General features: G+C 42.6%; 1 protein-coding gene across 1 annotated transcript in view; it reads right to left on the reverse strand.

Moving 5' to 3' along the window:
* Positions 1-18,234, reverse strand: part of KIF5C (kinesin family member 5C) — a 77,026-nt gene that overhangs the window by 4,752 nt on the left and 54,040 nt on the right. The window contains exons 14-25 of the mRNA XM_065840627.2: positions 17,249-17,455; positions 16,148-16,294; positions 13,694-13,882; positions 10,851-10,968; positions 9,974-10,050; positions 8,783-8,892; positions 7,837-7,938; positions 7,156-7,216; positions 6,159-6,230; positions 5,375-5,479; positions 2,637-2,853; positions 1,972-2,085 (exon numbers count right to left, since the gene is read on the reverse strand). Coding sequence (XP_065696699.1) covers positions 1,979-2,085; positions 2,637-2,853; positions 5,375-5,479; positions 6,159-6,230; positions 7,156-7,216; positions 7,837-7,938; positions 8,783-8,892; positions 9,974-10,050; positions 10,851-10,968; positions 13,694-13,882; positions 16,148-16,294; positions 17,249-17,455 — 1,512 coding nt within the window. The 3' untranslated portion in view covers positions 1,972-1,978. The remainder of the gene's footprint in view (positions 1-1,971; positions 2,086-2,636; positions 2,854-5,374; positions 5,480-6,158; positions 6,231-7,155; positions 7,217-7,836; positions 7,939-8,782; positions 8,893-9,973; positions 10,051-10,850; positions 10,969-13,693; positions 13,883-16,147; positions 16,295-17,248; positions 17,456-18,234) is intronic.

An 18,234-nucleotide genomic window follows, 5' to 3' on the forward strand; every position in this document is an offset into this window, starting at 1 on the left:
AACTATGATGTGGGCAGATAAAATATAGTTACTGATGTTGCTCAAGGATGGGGAGGTGCTGGGAACACACCAGAGACTTTACGATAAGGGACATAGAGACAAGAGCGTGTTTGCACAGCGTATTTCACAAATACAGGTCCCAGTGCAGGTTGTTTAATGACTTCGGTAGGCCTCGCTGAAGCATTTCTGCCACCGTTAGCACATCATCACGTCAGCCCTGACCCCAGGATTCGAGGATTCGCGGTTTGGCCTCCCCAGGTCCCAGCACAGGGACGGTCACTGCCCTGGGCCTGCTGGCCACACCAGTGCTGATACCAGCCAGGGTGCTGGTGGCCTCTTGGCCACCTGGGCACATGCTGGGTCACGTTCAGCCGCTGTCACCAGCACCCCCAGGGCCTTTTCCACCCGGCAGCTTTCCAGCCGCTCTTCCCCAAGCCTTCTCTTCCATCCTTTTCTCCACCCCCACTGTCCACCAGCTCCTCTGCAACGTGTTCCAAGCACAACCTGAATCTGCTCATCCTCCACCACCCTCAAATCAAAAACTCAGCATCTCAAACATTTGAGAGGTATTCTGAGCCTTCTGATTGCTTTTTGACTTCCAAAGTCCTATCTCATTATACACCCATCCAGCTTTAAATGTATTTATTTTCTTAATAACTTTCATTAATCAACAGTTGTTCATTTGACATGTGCTATAACTAATGTGTGCCCTGTTTGAGTCTGAGAATTTCACAGCAGATGGAATATGAAAGGCCCACCCAGATTAGGCAGGTAGCAGCTTTTTTCCCACAAAAGCAGCTGTTACGATACATGTTTGAAAATATTTTACGTGCCTCCGTATCACACTTTTCCCTTTGCTCTTTCACAGAGGTGGGAATGCAATGAGGACGACAGACAGAGGCTATCTTGCCTGGGAGATGGAAAAGCCAATTTCGGCTTAGAATGAACTAACGCACAGAACCACACAGGAAAGACTTGCCCTAATTCATCCACAGTGAAAATATGTTGCTCGCAGCTACAGGGCTTATGGAAAACACAATGAACAGAAACAATCCACACACCACAATAACAGCTTGAGTGCGAGGTGATGGATGGCTTGCATGCATGCGTGACATGAAACGGTCTCAAAAAAAAAAAAGAGAAAATATAAAGAAAAAAAGCCAAGAATGCTGAATGCCTAAAGGAAACCGCATGCTCTCACGAGAGAGTCATAAGACAGAATGAATTCTCAAGAAGGGAAAAAGCCAGACTTTGAGGGTTAAGTTAGCAGTGCACTGGCTGCTTTTCACAGCCACTCATTCCCATCCAGCTCTTAGTATGCCTGTAACATAAAGTTATCATCTAGAATAACAGCAGATGTAAAACATCCCAGAAATAATGAGTATTCCAAGAAATGAATGGAAGGGTATATGAAGCAGTCTCATGGGAATATGCTGCTCATCTTTCCAGGATGAGGTTTTTGCTTAGGAAAAACTCTCAAGTCCTTATGATTAAAGTAAAATATTTACACTTTTATCTGAAGAGAGCGGAATAGGAGCGCAAAGTAAAAGGAACACAAGTAAAGTTTGCCACATAGTGACACTCCAATTGGGATAACTCCATGCTGCTGCCACTTAGAGCTGCTCTGCTGCATCCCAGGCTGGAATATCACATGTGGAAACGTATTTGTGTTATAGAAAGCAGAACTATTTTTACTACATGGGTTTCACACCTCTATTTGTGAATTTCAGTGCTGATTTACCAGAGCATTTTAGCTTATTAAAAAGTCTTTAAGTGATAAGTCATTAAAACCAAAACTCTCATCAGCAGCTTGCAAAGCATTCTAACAAGGCACTTAAATTACTCATTTTCACAGCAAACAACTCCTACTAAAACTAGAAAAATGATACCGTGGATCTAAAAGCAGGACTGAAAAACAAGGAAACTGGGTGATCAGTGAAAGCAGAGGTGAGTAAGTTACTTGGTTCTTACTTCTCGTCTATTTGGTGTTGTGGTAGTAGCTGGAGTTGGACATGCCTCCCCCTCGGATGGCGTGGACGGCCGTTGGAGAGGACGCGGGGTAGTGGCCAGGGCGGATGGGCTTGGCTGCAGAGCAATAGCAAACCAAACAAGGTTTACCTTCCACACAAGGTTTTGTACTTTTATGCCCCATCCTAAACACCATTTGATTGCACACACACATTCGGATTGCACCACACAGATGGATCGGGCGTCCAAATCATACAGGAAGAGTTTTGACTTTACACAGCCCAAATTAAATGACAAGGAGGAGTAATGAGGAAAATAAAGAGGAAGGGACAAGGTCCAGAAAGGCAAGGAAAGAATGAAAGCAGGAGAATGTGTGGGGGAGGAGGAAGAAAGTGAGGGACTAATTCGAAGAGACAAGTTTTCAGGTCACTAGAAGGGCACACAAGACCCATTATGCCATTTATTTACTGAGTTAAATATGCACTTTAAACTTCAGGTGGGGCAGATTCTATGAAAAAGTGAAGCCTTTGAAGATTCCTGTGCAGCAGAGAAGCAGAGCCCGTGGTTTCCCCTGAACTCCCGCTTTCAAAGCTCTATTTAAACAGGAGCAAAGAGCCCAACCATGAAGTATGTGAGCAAGCACTAACCCCTCAGCTCCATGTCCTTACCGATTTGAGCGGAGTGCGCTCTCCGGGCCATGTTTTTGGCTCTCACGGCCTCCTTAATGCGATCCACCTCCTGCTGGTAGCGCTTGCGGTCCCGCATGGCGTTCTCCTTGGCCTCCTTCAGTGCGCTCTCCAGGGCCTTAACTCTCTCTGCCGTAGCTCGAAGTCGTTTTTCCAGCTTAGGAAGCTCACAACGAAGATCTGCATTATCACGTACCAACTACAAGAAAAGGAATTTCCAAAATATCCAGTGAGAAGGTTTATTCCATTCAACAAAACTTCACAGGGCGGATCCTGAAGGGTGAGAGCTCCAGGACAAAGCCATCTCCTGCAGGGCTCTCTGCTACCATACCTGCTTTTCTAGGCTTCAAGAGCAACTGCGGCAGAAACTCCACATTTCTTCAGAATGCAGACATGTCCAGCATTTCACAAGTAATTGATCACCGCATTATTTCAAAACAGCGATGCTTAAATAAGTCTTACAGACAACACTCGTATCATCAAAAATTAATCACCTCTGGTGGTTATGGCATATTTACCTACTTGTTCCCTACTCAAGCCTATGGGATAAGTGGAAACTTCAATGCCTCAGACATCGTTAAGAATTATTTTAAGGCCTGTAGCTATCAATGTGATGATAACATGCAACTTTGAATTCATGCACTTCCTCAATTCAATAGGAACCTGAGCAAGGTCGAGCAATTATCAGAATAGCATCTAACTTTACATGCAACAACAGCCAAGAGAGAGGATTGAGTTTTTCATAAATTAAAAAACCTGATGCAAACAGTTAGAAGATCCAGTACAGTTCGTACTGAACACATTATACTACTACCAGAAGTCAACAGAAAACTGTTCCAAAGGAGTGATTCTCTCTTTTCTGGAGGGAAGATAAGAAAGTGGTTTAACTACCGCATTAATAACCCAGAAAAGCAACAGCATGTACTAACATTCACACATTGTTTGACAATCAAAATGTTCTACACCTGCTAGTCCGGGCTCAGTGCCAGAAAAAACACACAAACAAAGCTAAAAAAACACAGTGTGCGAGTGCTGAACAAAATAGTTGTGATGTGACAAAAGAGCAGGATGATATCACATTCAGGTCAAGTCCAATGTCATGTTTCCCTCTAAGTTTCTTATGAGACATGGACTCCTAGTTGGTTTTGGGTAAAACAAGCTAATGAGAGCTATAAAAATCTGTATCTGAAAACCCAGCAGATGCGTGAACTGAGTGCAAAAAAGGCAAAATACGTAGTAAAAGCAAAAACGCGCCTAACGTCCCAATTTCCACATTTAGAAACTGTGTCTTTAAGCCATCTGTTCCCTGGGAATTTCACAATGCTGAACTGTAGCGGTCACTTGTCACGGTCCGGCACCGCTTGCTCTTCTGGCACGTCCACAGGAATAAATAAAGCAAATCTCAGAGAGCTCTGTGTCTCACTGATAACGGGTTCAGAAAACTGCACTGGAGAATGTTGTCACTACTCAAAAATGAAATCAGAAACATCTTTACTAGTTTGTGGCTCCACGCCTGAACAGTGGGACACAGTTCAGAAATACTGACACCTGACGAGAGGGTGGAAGCAGACTTTTTGGTGGAAATGATCCAGTTTTATCTAACGAGGTGCTGCTTAGATATATACAGGCAGTGATGATACATACACACTTCTAGTAAGCAGAGAGTAAGGCTCATTCTTTGAGATATACACAAACCACTTGCCTACCACATGTAGGATCATAGAATAGTTTGGGCTGGAAGGGACCTTTGAGGCTGATCTAGTCCTGAGCAGGGACCTCTTCACCCAGCTCACAACGAAGGACACAGGGAGTTACCTGCACCCCTCAAACCTGCTGTTCTGCAGACGGCGATTCAAGTTTGCAGGACCCGAGCACATCGTGGAACATCGTTCAGCTCAGCGTGTACAAGATGGAACCACAAGCCAGGACCTCATGTTCTTCACATCTCTAAGTCCAGTTCAATTCCTAAAGTCTGACCAGCCCCAGCTCACCCAAAAGCCCATTTCCAAAAGGCATCTTGTACCAAGTAGTTCCTGAGCAAGTGATCTCGGTATCAGTCACCCAAGGCCTTCTTAAGGAAGCATTAAAAAAGCTTGGCTTTGTTCCAGGGGAGGGAGGAGAAATTAATATTAGCTTTGAGAACAATAAAACCAGATACATTTCATTTCTGGTCCAAAAGAAGCCTTAAAGTCTATCACAATGACAAAGTTAGCGGCGTTTGGAGTATTCGAGTGGAACAAAAAGCCTTGGGATGGAAAGAAAAAAAATATATATAGCTATATATATATTCTCAAGAAAACCTGTGATAGAATAAAGGAAGGTTTAAACCCAAGAAGGAGGTTATTAAGTTTCTTTCAGCATCTAGGTCTGTATTTCTTCTTTATATTGTAATGAAGCAGTGAGACACTCTGCACTTTTGCTCCTAAGATGAATGCTGGGCCTCAATTACTTTAAAGAAATAAACAAATGACAATTTTGGTCTCGTTTCTTCCAAGTTTTCAGTCAAAAATGTCTTGTTCATTTATGAATAACACATTCATAAGAAGTACGGGTAGTGGAAAGAGCAGCTCTAACACCCGCTCCTAATGCCAAGAATTTTAGTCGAGAACTATAGGTACCATTTCCTCAGACAGGACATGTTACCGTCAAAAATTATCCTTTGAAACATTAATTTTAGGGTTTTTTTTAAGGAAAGAGAAGAAAGGCAGTGGAGCCCCTACCTGTTTGTGAACCTTTGTAAGCTGTTCCAGGTTGTTCTCAAGAAAGGAAATCTTCTGCTTCTGCGCGGCACTGCCACCTCCGTCGTCGCTGTCGAGTTCAACACTCTGCACAGAGAGCCGCAGCACTCAGCAAAGAGGAAGCTCAAGTCTTTTGTCAATTTAAGCTTCCCAAAGGCAGCAAAGTCTTCCGGAGCCCCAAATAAAGAGAATTTATCTTACCTGTTTATTTTATATTTAAGAGCCACATTCACAGCTACACAAAAGAAAACCTATTCAGGGGGATCCTGAACATGAAAATCTCAGATTTTCTTGGAGAAAACCCTTTTTCCTTCTTTTTTCCATTCCTGGGAGGCATTTTTACATAATATGGGTTTTCAACCTTCTTCAACAGTTAAAAATACATTAATTTCTGCCAAACGATATTTTTTCCAGGAAAAGGCTGAGTAGTCACAAGCCCGTAGAAAGAAAAGGATGCAGCATTCAGTCTCGCCTAAGTTACTGCAAGTTATGTTGAATAATTTCTGGTACCCGTTAATACCATCTTTGAGAATTCTGTAACTGAACTGAACTGGATTGGTTCATTTTGCTTAACCACCAAGACTTGTCCTTAACAAACTGGCACTGAATTAAAATTGATCAACATCAGAACAGTTTTAATCTTCTTATGAAACTGTTATTGAAAAGGAAAACATCCCGTTTTGTAGCAACATGCACTAAAAGCTTCCAGCAAATCTCAATATTGCAAAAAAAGATAAGACTTGGGTTTAAAAAGGTATAGTCTTACTTTTTTAACGCGGGTAGTGAGATCTTGCACAAACAGTTTACGGAGGTTGTGAAGAGTCTGAAGTTCTCTTGCCTGGAATCAAAACAAAAAGGCACAAACCAGTAAGAGGGAGTAGATACTCTGGTGTAAAAATTCTCCACAGGTTTGAGTTGATAATGTGACTTTCTGGTGATTTACTTATAGGGATGTGCCTGCCTGTAGGTATATGCAGCCCACGCAAGCTCTGTAAGTATGTGATGAGTACAGTTCGTACCAGAAAGGCTGGGCACATCTCTCCATTGCAGGGGTTTATTTTAACAAGGTTTATGTCTGGGGGAGCCATCAGGGGCCAAAGCTGAAAGGACCTGAAGAGTTCAGCTTCAGATTCTTTGTAATGAACTCCAATGGATCCTGAAGCCACTCTAAGCTTAATTTTTAAAGCATCACACACAGGAACAAACACCAATTTTGAGTTTATAACCCTTGCAACACTAGCAAAAATTACTGTATGATGCTTCTAAGCCAGGTGTGGTTTAGACCAAGTTCTGAGATCTTTGAGCAATACTGCCTGTTTTACAGACAGCTAAAAATGAAGCCTGTAACAAACCTGTGCAGCACCAGCTTCAAGCCTGAAAGTACCCATCGTAGATTGCATTTTTAACATTGCATGCACAATATCGTATTTCTTTGTAAGTTATTACACTGGTCAAATTAGAGGCAGGTACGTGTCACCTACCTGTGGCTATGCTATTCCGTACACTGGTTATTTCAGGTGATTTAAAGGACAAGGACACAGTACCAGTAGACTTAACAGTGATGGCTTATTCAGAGGAGGCAACAGTAATAGCATTTACTCTTAAATTTTACAATTCAACTTCATGATTTGGCAAAATGCACAAATTTAGCCTATTGTGATATAAACTAGTAATCTTCTTGGGCACAGATACAAGTGTTTGATAACACATCGGTGATTAAGACCTAGGGGGAAAAAGCTCAGTAAAGGCTAATTAAGACATACCACTGTTTCCTCCAGCCCCTTAAGATCTTCTCTTGCTTGTTCTCTTTTATCATTAAGCATTCTATAGAAAGATCACAACGTTAAGCACAAATCAAAAATGTTGAAGTCATAGAAGAGAATCAATCGACATTCAGTTTGTGTAGAACATCTGCAGATGTGAGCGAATTGTGCGTCTCTTTGCCGCTGTAATTACACTTTCGGCTGTCCCAGATATGCAGCTTTCTCACAGGGAATGGCTGAGCCATCATCTCCAGTTCTTGTGCGCACACGTGAAATTTTTCTCTCTCATTTTCAGGAAAAGCTTTTACTCAGATATCTGATTTATTACCAGCCCACATCCCAAACCCCAGCTTCTTTCTTGCCTGTTTTTGCTGTGTGGGAATACATGGGAGATTTAAAACTTTTTAGAATGTTTAATACAATCAGAGCTCTAAAAATGTATATATCTAAAAAATTTTTAAAACCTTTTCCAGAAAGTATCAAATCCACTATTAAGGACCCTTTGATGTAAAAATATGGAGGATCTGGTAATCATTTTAGTACTGTACATTGGCTTTGTTACTGAAATGTTATTTTCAGCATGAATATTTCAACACAAATGCTTCTCAGTTGGACATTTCCTGTGGACACATTTAAAGACACTATATTCAAGGACACCAGATGCGAAAACTGTTGACTTACATGAGCTTTTCCAGTTTCATTTCTCTCTCCTGGTCCTCAATTTTTAATTTATCATAATCAGCGCTCAGTTTCTCTTGTTCCAGTTGCAATTTCTGATTCATACTGGAATGCGGAAGGAAAAAATCAGTACAGCTCAGTCCTGAACCCCAGAAACCAGGTTGGGTAAATCTCCGCAGCCAAAACAGGACTAGATAGAGACAGTAAAGCTGTAACTCTCTACTGAAAAATTCTGAAAGAAATTAAGTATAAAGAATCTGAAGAACAATAGATTTTATGTAAAAATACTTAAGAAATAAATACAGTGGCTTGCGTCCTTTATTGTAAAGGACACAAACGGTTCTTGCAATCTTTCTGCCCTGCTTCCTTATGTTTCTCATTTCTCTATAATTAGTCTTTGGCCACACAATAAATATGATGAAAGAATAAACAGTACATCGGGATTGCCTGGATTAAGGAACGCTGACAAAAAGAAGAGAACAGCAGCAAAGAGCTCTGTTTTCCAAGTGCTGGAGTATCTAACAGACTTACGTTGTATGTCAGGAAGAGATATTAAGGGTGTGAAAATGGGACACATTTGAGTCAGCCAGACTCACAGAAAGTCTGTGGTAGGAGTAGTAGCTACAAGAGGCCCTCAGAACCTTTATCTTTTACAATCCGTCCTCTTCCAACCTTCTTTTAAATACCGAACTGCAAGTGTAACATTATTCTTTCTTTTCCCTCTCTGTAACTTTATGGACTTGTTAAAGCTCCACCATAAAGAATGAGGCACTATAATCCACTGTGCAAAATAGTTAGAGAGTTGGCTGTTGAATGTAAGGACATTACTTTGTGTAAGACACTGAAGTACCTAGACACCGTTAAAACTAACAAAACCAACCCCAAAACAGCCCTCCAGTGTCACAGAACAGGCCAGGGACACAGAAAGGGATGAAGCGAGTGAACATACTCTCTGATTTCATCAATTATTTTCTGCTTCTCTTCAATTTCATCCCTCAGCCTGGACAGCTGCTTCTGGTGGGCTTCCCTGTGACTCTCCATCTGCTGCTCCAGGGCCTTCTGCAGAGCGCAAACAGAGCCAGACGTGAGACACAAACCCGGTTTATTCACCAAGAAAATACATGTACAGCTATACCCGTAACAGAAAAAAAACCCCAAAACAGCCTCTCCCTCTCTGAGAATTGTTTATCCACAGCCCTATTTTTTAGCTTCTAGGATTAGGTGTATCTCAACTAGTAAGAAAAACTCGATGCATCCTTTAGATTGCTAATAAAATATTTCCTTATTTTCTTCCAACCGTAAGGAATAATTGTGCAACTCTGTTAATAACTTAAACTTTTTATAATGGAGGTAAAAGTTCTGAGGCTGAAAAACCTCTATCATCATCCTTGTAAAATTATATTTTTCCTTTTATGCAATTTGCAACCCCATCAGAAACACAACTCGCATACTATCTCCTAACATTTCTTTGTTGCATCCCAAAGGAAGAGGAAAATATTGGAAAACAGGTTTTTATTTCATTATTATTTCTAGGACATGGTCAGAATTCTTGCAAAACAATTTGGGAAAGTGGTGTGGCCTCTATTTTATCAAATTTGAGTCCCTAAATTACATTAGCCCCAATAGTCTGATTCACTACTTAGCAAATTGACTTTCAGCAGAGTTCCACTGGCAAAAAATTGAAGTCACATAGAGGTGAATCGGTATCATTTTTCAGTCGTATATAACAAAACTGTTCTCAAGGCTGGATGCAACATACTGGCTCTTATATTTCGGTTCTCCATTTGTGTGATCTGAGGAACCCAAACGAACGCAGTCCACTGAACCTCTCTACTCTGAGGTTGGCTCAGCTTACAAGCTGCTCTCAGAGGACAAACGCACCTCAGATATTCAGGCTCTACCTTACTTTTTGCCATCATCTGGTCAACAACCTCAATACCAGCAAGTTCTCTAATTTCCCAAAGGTCACTCAATTACATGAGGTCGGATTTTCTAACAGAGCATGGCAATTCTGACAGAGGCTGAAAGTGTTTTCTAAAAGTGCATAATGTGTGCAGGGAGACAAAATTACACCCTAATTATCAGCGTAATGAACAATGTCACTGAGAATGCCTTCTAGAATTGCCGCACGCCACGCTACCTTCATCTCCTCCGCGTCCTGAAGCCGGGTCAGATGCTCCTTCTCCTTATCCTTGAAGCTGACTTCGTGCATTTTTTCTGTTTAAAATGGGAGACAATTGAGGATTAAGCGCATAGTTCCGGGACATGTTTTATCCAGCCATTTTAAAAACAACATAACAAACCAGTTCCTGCTTTTGCAGGGGAGATGGGTTTGGAGGGGCAGACACAGCCATGGTTTGCAGTACCCAGCCTGTGACCACACTGCCCAAACCTTCTTTTCCTCTATAACAACCCACATTGTTTCCAGACCACCCAACACATTGTAATTAAACACAAATCAGGAGCTCGGCAATGCTACAAGAACTGCTTTTGATATACATTTCCTACATTAAATCAGAAGGGGGATAAAGCAGCAATTCTGAAAATGAAGTCAGCTGGATCCTTTTACTCGATCCTAAGGGAAGCAGCTTCCTTTTGAATGGGGCAGAGGGCAACTGAAACTAGGTGGGTATCCAAGAATTTTCCAGAACACAGATTTAGCAAGATTGATTGGTGCTGCTTTGCTAAAGGTTTTTTATTATTACTATTTCTTATGTCATTAAAACATTATGTTAAGCACGTCACAAAGGTTTTGATTCCTTTGAAAAATTAAGTTTCTCTGTATTCTGTGGAGGGAATGGGCTGAAAAGGATAATTCTGGGTTTATCTGAAATGCAACACAATATAAGGAAATGCAATCTGTTAAATATTCTGGATCACAATTTTATGTCTTCACCACAAAATCCTAAGCAGACAATAAAATGTTGTGTACTGTACAGGTGATACTTCAGCCAATACTGAATTTTCTCAGATACAGCTGGTAGAAGAAATGATGACCACAAGACCCAGTTTTGTACCTTGAGCACGTAACTTGGCAAGTTCTTCATTGAGAGAGTCCTGGGACTCTTCCAGCTGCCTTCTCTTCTGCTCCATATTTTGCATGTAGTCTGTAAGGGACTTGATCTTTGCTTCATGCTTTAAAGACACGGGGGATAGCAATGAGAAGTGAGTACCACAGCTTGTTACCTAAGAACGCACGTACTGCCCTACATAAAGGAGAGAAAATATGAAGCTCTCCACATGCAGAGCTGATGATTAGGAGACAATACAGCAAATGATCTGAGAAGGAGCTAACAGACCAAAAGAGGCTGTGTTTTGAAAGGTCACGCTTAGTAGCTGTGGCAGGTACACCTCCCCTCACTCGACAGCACCAGAAACTTGTAGATCTATGGTCTACAGTCATGTACTTGCCCCTTGGTGAACAGACAGTGCTCCTGGTCAACGAAACACCTCGGCTGAGAGAAGTTTCTAGACCACTGACCACGTCTGACCACAGCTCAGATTCAACTGGAGTATAAATGGAGTCTTCATTTTGAGTTGGTCTTTCTCAGAGCTTTGGGTTTGCGGTTGTCTCTCGCCTTAAGTCAGGGATGCCACCTAAGGAAACTCCTCAAGGTTGAGAGCCTGATCTTACATAGGTAATTGCGTGTTTTGAATCATCATTCTAAAGTTTTGGGGATCCCCTGAGTCAGTTGTGTAGTAATCCCATGGTATCTGGAACCTGTGCTTTATGAAATGTTTGTTGGAGCATAAAGTGATTTTGCTTACAAGCACATTTTATCTGGTTAAATGATTTTGAAAAATAAATTCCCCTTGTAGTTTGCCATCTGCCTGGGCTGCTTTTTATGTGTGCCTCCGTGACAGTATCCCAAACATGTACCGAACAGCACAGGTGGTAATTCCAAAATATCATGGGAAGCTCATGACTTTTGGTATTAAACAAACAGCAGCAGCTTTCTAAAACCAGCTGAACATGAGGCTTCTGAGGTGGCTTCCTGGATGCTTCAACCTGCAGAAGCTCAGGTTGACTGTCCCCAGCCATGGAGACTCTGGGTATAGCTCGCAGTGGTGATGCAGCTGAGCACCGTACCTGTGCGGCCCTGTGATATGGCATTGTCACTGGGAGGAACAAGCCACCGCTTTGTATCAAGTTTGCAAGGCCCCAGCACTGAGGATTCCCAGGCTTGCTGCCTCTGAGCTCTTCTTGACCTGCCTGCAGTTTTTTTACATTTTACTTGATGGCTTCATAAATAAGGTGTGTTTGCCCATTAACAGGATCTTGAACATAATAACACCCAGCTTCTTCCTGGTTTTAAACACAGACAGGCCTCAATATCCACCAAACTACAGAGCTTCCAAAATGCCAAGGCAAGGTGATCAGCTGCTTAGGAGTTATTTCTGCTTGGGTTCTTCATCACTGAACATATAGTACAAATAGAAAAGAGACGTGGCTTTGCAGTCTCATCTCTTGTATTTCCTCTTTCCACAAGGGCAAGGCTCAAACCCTAAACCTTCCATTCTCCTCTCTGTCAATAGGTACCGAGGACAGCAGGGCATGCTTGTGACAAGCTCTGAGCACTGAAGCTCTCCATGATTCCAGAGTGACCACACTCAAAGAGGACAAACACCAACCCCACAGAGCAGCCCAGCTGCCTTCTGCTCACTCTCTCACCGGGTCAGCATAAGCCAACGCGACAGCTGAAAGAGACTGTCCCACCACCAGCTGCCAAGACCTTTATTCACAGAACAGTATGGGTTGAAGGGCCCTTCCCAGCTCCCCCAGTGCCACCCCTCCCATGACAGGGACATCTTCAGCAGCTCAGGTTGCTCAGAGCCCCGTTCAGCCTGGCCTGGGATGTCTCCAGGGATGGTTCAGCCACCACCTCTCTGGCCAACCTGGGCCAGGCTCTCACCACCCGCAGGGGCAACAATTTCTTCCTCGCGTCTAAAGCTCTCTTTCCAGCTCAGCATTGCTGCTGAAGCGTGCATACAGCTGCTTTGTGAGCCAAGCCTTCATCTGCTTTACTATCTAAGTTCCCAAGGAAAGGGAGCAGCACAGGCTGGCAGGATGACTTCCTTCGGTGCCCGTACCAAACCAGGATCTACTTTAAGACAAGTTGATAAATATAGTTTTTACTTGACATCTTTGGACAGCCAATACCACCAGGACTCCAGTCTCCCCTTAATATTAAGAAGCAGACTTACAGCTACAGCTTTAGTAAGCAGAACTTAAGTAAGGCATTCTGCTGCAGGACAAGAAGCTATCCTTGTTCCAGGTGGTGTTACACTAACTGGTAGCAAATGAAATACAGTGAACTCTATTGTGTCCACTTCAAAGCAGTTACCTCCTCTGCAGCAAGCGTCATCGCTTGTCACTGCTGCCCACTGTGAAGCCTTCCTACCATCTAGATTTCTAGCTTACATGGTAATATTTTCCGTAACATATTATTTTATATATTGCTGCCTAGTTATCTTGTTAGCATATGAACAGACCAGGCACAGGGGCTCTCTGAATGTCTTGCTAGTGAACCATACAATCACTGCTTCTTTTCTCAGGTTGCTTTTAAAGTGAAGGTATAAGACACAAATTCACGCTGAGGAAATCCAATTCGCAGAGGACTTTCAGTATTATGCCATAGAAAACATTTCGAGATCGACAGCAGGACAGGATTTTGCCACAGAATGTGCTGAAAAACATTGAGGGGGAGGAATGGGAGAAGAGAGAAAGAAAAGAAAAACAACAAAACAGAGGAGAAACGCCACTCCGCACCCTGAATTCCAATTTCTCACACATTTCACAAGGAAGGAGGCTGAGAAAGTCAAACCCTGCTGCAAAGGGCCAAGGAAGGAACAAACACACCTGTGAAATGAGGAGCTGGCAGGCTGCGAGCTCCCTCTCGCTGGCGTTCATCTTCCTGTTGGAGTCTATCTGGGCGCTCTCCAGCTGTTTGCTGCGGTTCACCAGAGACTTCACCTCAGATTTCATCTTGCTGATGTAAAGCCGTGCCATGGTGAACTCCTCCTCAATCACCCCGTTCACATCTGCTAACTAAACACACACAAGATTGCGATCTTTAAGGTGTGGTTTCTACAGCTAAGGCAACGCAAAGCGGTTTTCCTGCTGTGAAACTCTTGTCTAGAGCTAGGAAGCCTCTGTGAAAGCACAGCAGCACTCAAGGAATAACCACAGACCTTCAGGTCACCTTTAAACATGTTGTACCACTCTGTTTCTTCCCTGATAAGGCTCAAAAGTGAGAAATTAAGGCTTGCACAAACAGTGTGCTTCATCAGTTTGGTGGTTCAACGTCTAAAGTAAAGAGCATGTTTTGGAGAAACCTTCTCATGTCGCCAGCACAGGAAACTTTCCTTCTTTCAAGCAGCTGAAAGCTGAGGAGCATTTTCAAAGTATTCCTTAAAGAAATCTCCTCTTGAAGGGTTCTGCTTCTTCAGTAAGGAGCTGTTATACAGACATGGGTCTGGAAATCTCACCTGGCAGGAGGGAAGTAACTGCTCTCATTCTAAATATTAATATCATTCTATTTACACATCATATCCTTCCCTGGTTTAATGTGCTGCCTTTTATTTGCATGTCTTCTCTTAATGATTTTTCTTCAGCTACTTAATTCATGTAACCCACTGACAAGCTGTGAAGATTCTCCTTGAGAAGCACATGGCTGGCAACTTCATCTGCTTTTTGCCTTTTTCCCAGCACCACGGGAAGAGAACACGTGCTGGAGCTTCTCCCAACAGCCTAAAAAATGTTACTGCTTCCAAAATCCTCAGTCTGGTCTGAAATTAAACACACTTCGAGAAGATGCTAATTGCCAACAAATTTGAAATTATTCTTCTAAAAGCTTCTCAGTCTGGCCTTATTTACACTGACAGCTGTCCTGCAAAATGCTGACATCCTGGTTACTATAAAAAACTTGTATCTAACAGACTCCACCTCCATTTTCAAAGATTTTGTCCTATGTCCCACAGTTCCTATGACAACGGCCACCAGAGGTTGCTGTAACATCTAGCAAGGTCTGGTCTGGTCTGGCACCTGGGATGGTGGCCTCTGCAGCAAGAGCATCTGCTGGGCTTTAGCAGAATACCAACAACTCTCCAAGTCTCCAGCTGCACTTACTTTTACATTTGACCTCTGACAAAGTTCAGGAAAGATCGTTGCTCAAAAACTGGGAAGTGAAGGAAAAGCAAGAAAATGGAATGCATTGCAAGTAAGAGACATACAGTTTGAAAATTCATTTCTTAACCAGTTTTAGCAATTGCTCTTTTTCAGGTGGTGCTAATGGCATCTTATCTGTCCTTTTAAAATCACCAGCAAGATTTTCTAGGCCATGAAAAGTTGCCATCAGAGATGCGCCATTTAGCAACGACTACACAAAAACCTTGTCTGAGGCTTTGCATATTGTTCATCTACAACATGAGACGTGTGACAAAGTGAGTCGCTACCTCCTTTACACTCAAGAGCCAGACAAATTTCAAAGCAAAGCTGGCTAAAATTTGCACCAGCTCCAGGCACGTTCAGATACCAAGGCTTCTGCTGCTTCAGCCACCTTCACCCCCATTCTCACCTTCTTACCTCAGAGGAAAATGATCCTCTGCAATTTTTCATCTAGAAAGGCCATTGGTCAATACACAAAAGTTAAGCTGGTCCTACCGTCATGTAAATATTTATGTGGCGTCTAGCACAAATTTACCAGTGCTGGGAATCAGTACATTTAAAGCATGTTATGTTCAGAAACACACATGGAAGCGTGGGCTCTTTGAAGACGCCAGTCACCGCCGAAAGGCAATACACACCAGAATGCACAAAACACAACTTCCAGGCAGATGTTTTCATTCGGGTGCCCCGGGCAGCCATCAGTACAGACCTGTGGCTTTGAGAACTGTTCAGCTACACCACAGTTTAGGACAAACTTCAAATAAAAAAGTAGCCACTCAGAAGCCAAATCTCCCCAGTAAAGATTCTTCAGGCTCTGGGTCATGCCAGTTAATGATGGAGGAGGGCTACATATGTATTATTCTGGGGGAAACTCAGCCATCCCCCATTAATAAATGCATCAATACGCAGATGGGCTGCATTAGTCTGGCCTCAAACACCGAGCTGGGAATAAATGTGGTAACTGTGTGCACAGACATGGCCATCTCTGACCCTGACAAAGATCTCCTCGGTATTTTACTCCCCGCTCTAATGAGGATTTAAACAGCAGCGTCCAGGGAGGAGGAACCTGTATCACACACTGTCCACCCCAAGTATTTTGATACTGCAGGAGCTGGGGGGGTCAAACAGTAAAAGCAGCCAACTTACTGTTTTAACGTCGTTAGTGCCAATGATTCCTCCAATCTCTCCCAGGTCCTTCAGCAGCAAGTTCAAGATTTCCGTAGCTCTCTTCTTCTGGTGGTTACTGAGCTCCTGCAACTGGCCCAGCTCCCTCTGTGTTGCTGTCAGGGCACTCTGGAAAGGTTGAAAGGCAAAAGTCACCCCTCTGCAGACAGGGCATGAGTTCCTCTCCGAGATCCATTACACAGTATTGTCTTCTATTTTCCTCAACATTCCTACTGGATCAACCTACTGACGCTAACAATTCCACCTTGCCATAATCCACTTTCACAACTCGCTGCTTTAGATCTACTGAATGTAAATGTAAATCCTCTAAGAATCTTATTTGCATAACACATGTCAAAGGTTAATCACAGAGAAACAGGATATAAAACTCATTTTTCCCAAATGGATTTCATGGTAATCTGTTTTACTGAAGTGGATGATGAAGTCTTCCATGAAAACAGACCTGTCAACAACAGCTTCCTCAGTTTGTGTAAGGAATTAAGGGTGTATTAAGCTAGTAAGCCAATCCTGATTTTTCTCAGATCAGATTTTTTACTTAGATCACTACATATAAGCTGAAAAAGCTGATTTTTTTCTGATTCCTTCCTTGAAATCTCCTGACTGTACAAAATTCCTGCTCTGCAGTGCAGAGTCCAGAAAAACACAAAATGCTGCAATTTGCACAAAGCAGATTTTCACCTCTTTCTTGGCATGATACAGTTTTTCAATAACCAAAACACAGAATGGCCAGTTCTCACATTCAGTTCAGTTGCTGCTCTGGTGTGCAAAATACAGAGGTTGCTACAGAGCCGCAATCTGCCGTCAGCTCCCATAGAGCAGCTTGTGAGTTCCCTTAATTTTATTGTTTAATTAAGATAGAAGAGAGAGTGTAGCATTGGCAAATAGGGATCTTTTAATAGCTTCCCTGCTATTCTAATTTTTAACCTACATAACAACGTATTGTGAAAGATTCGTGAGATGGCAGAGGCTGGCGGTTCTTCGGGAGCCCCTATGGAAATCTTGAGGGGAGATGCAGAGTTGGGGGTGAGGAGGGAACCAGGACTATAAACCACTTGGTCTTACACTCTTCTGTGCCAGCTCGTCAGCCAGCTGCTCGTTGGTTCTTGTTTTGTCCTCCACTTCTTGGGATTTCTGGTCATAATTGACAGCTAACTCTTCCAGGGCCTGCAGGACCTCTTTCACTTCGTCTTTCGCTGCTTCGTTCTCAATCTGAAGACGGGTCAGCTCCTCTTGAATCTTCTCATAATCTCTCCTAGTGGAGGCCAAAAGCTGGAAACCAGATATCACACATCACATAACTCATTCAAAGGTAACATTGAAAAGGCCAAGAACAAAGAGAGACAGAAAGAAGAAATCCTGCTACTCTACCAGAAACAGCATCACTTTCAGCATCCAAGTATTCGAAGGGAGCAAAAAAGCTCTAAACTTCAATGAAAAGAAAAATCTGAATCAAATCCTATTATGACACAAGACTGAAGCAGAGAAACTTATTTTAAACAGTATCATAGCTCCAAATAAATTTTCTGCCCTCAACCCAAAGCTGCATCTAGGACCAAAAAATACCACAAAGTAAAATGTTGAAACACGGACTCACGGCTTTGAACTGAACCAAGTGAAAGGGCGCTCTGAGGCAGCCTCAGAGATCCTGTGGCATTAGAGGGATATTTTGATAAGAAAACCTATGATGATTATTCTTAGTTATCATCTGAAGCACGATGCTGCAGACAGATTAGCTGCTTATATTTGCTGAGGCAAAATACTAACTGAAGAAGAAAATACAGATTTCACACCTACTAGTGAGTATTTCTGATTTGTAAAACTTATTTAATTTACTCTTTGGGTGCTACTAGGAGAGATGCTGAGGTTTCGGTGACAGCGCTGATTGCGGGAGCTCCTCTTCCTTGCCCCTGCACTACTCCATACAGCTGTTAAAGGCTCAAAGTTTCAGCTATCAGGTTCTTAGCACAAAACCAGACTCAACAGCAGTCATATACTGCAGAATGATGTGAAAATAAATAAATAAAAGGTGCCACCTAACATTTATTGCA

Source organism: Patagioenas fasciata, chromosome 7 (genome assembly GCF_037038585.1).
Source record: "Patagioenas fasciata isolate bPatFas1 chromosome 7, bPatFas1.hap1, whole genome shotgun sequence".
NCBI lineage: Eukaryota > Metazoa > Chordata > Aves > Columbiformes > Columbidae > Patagioenas > Patagioenas fasciata.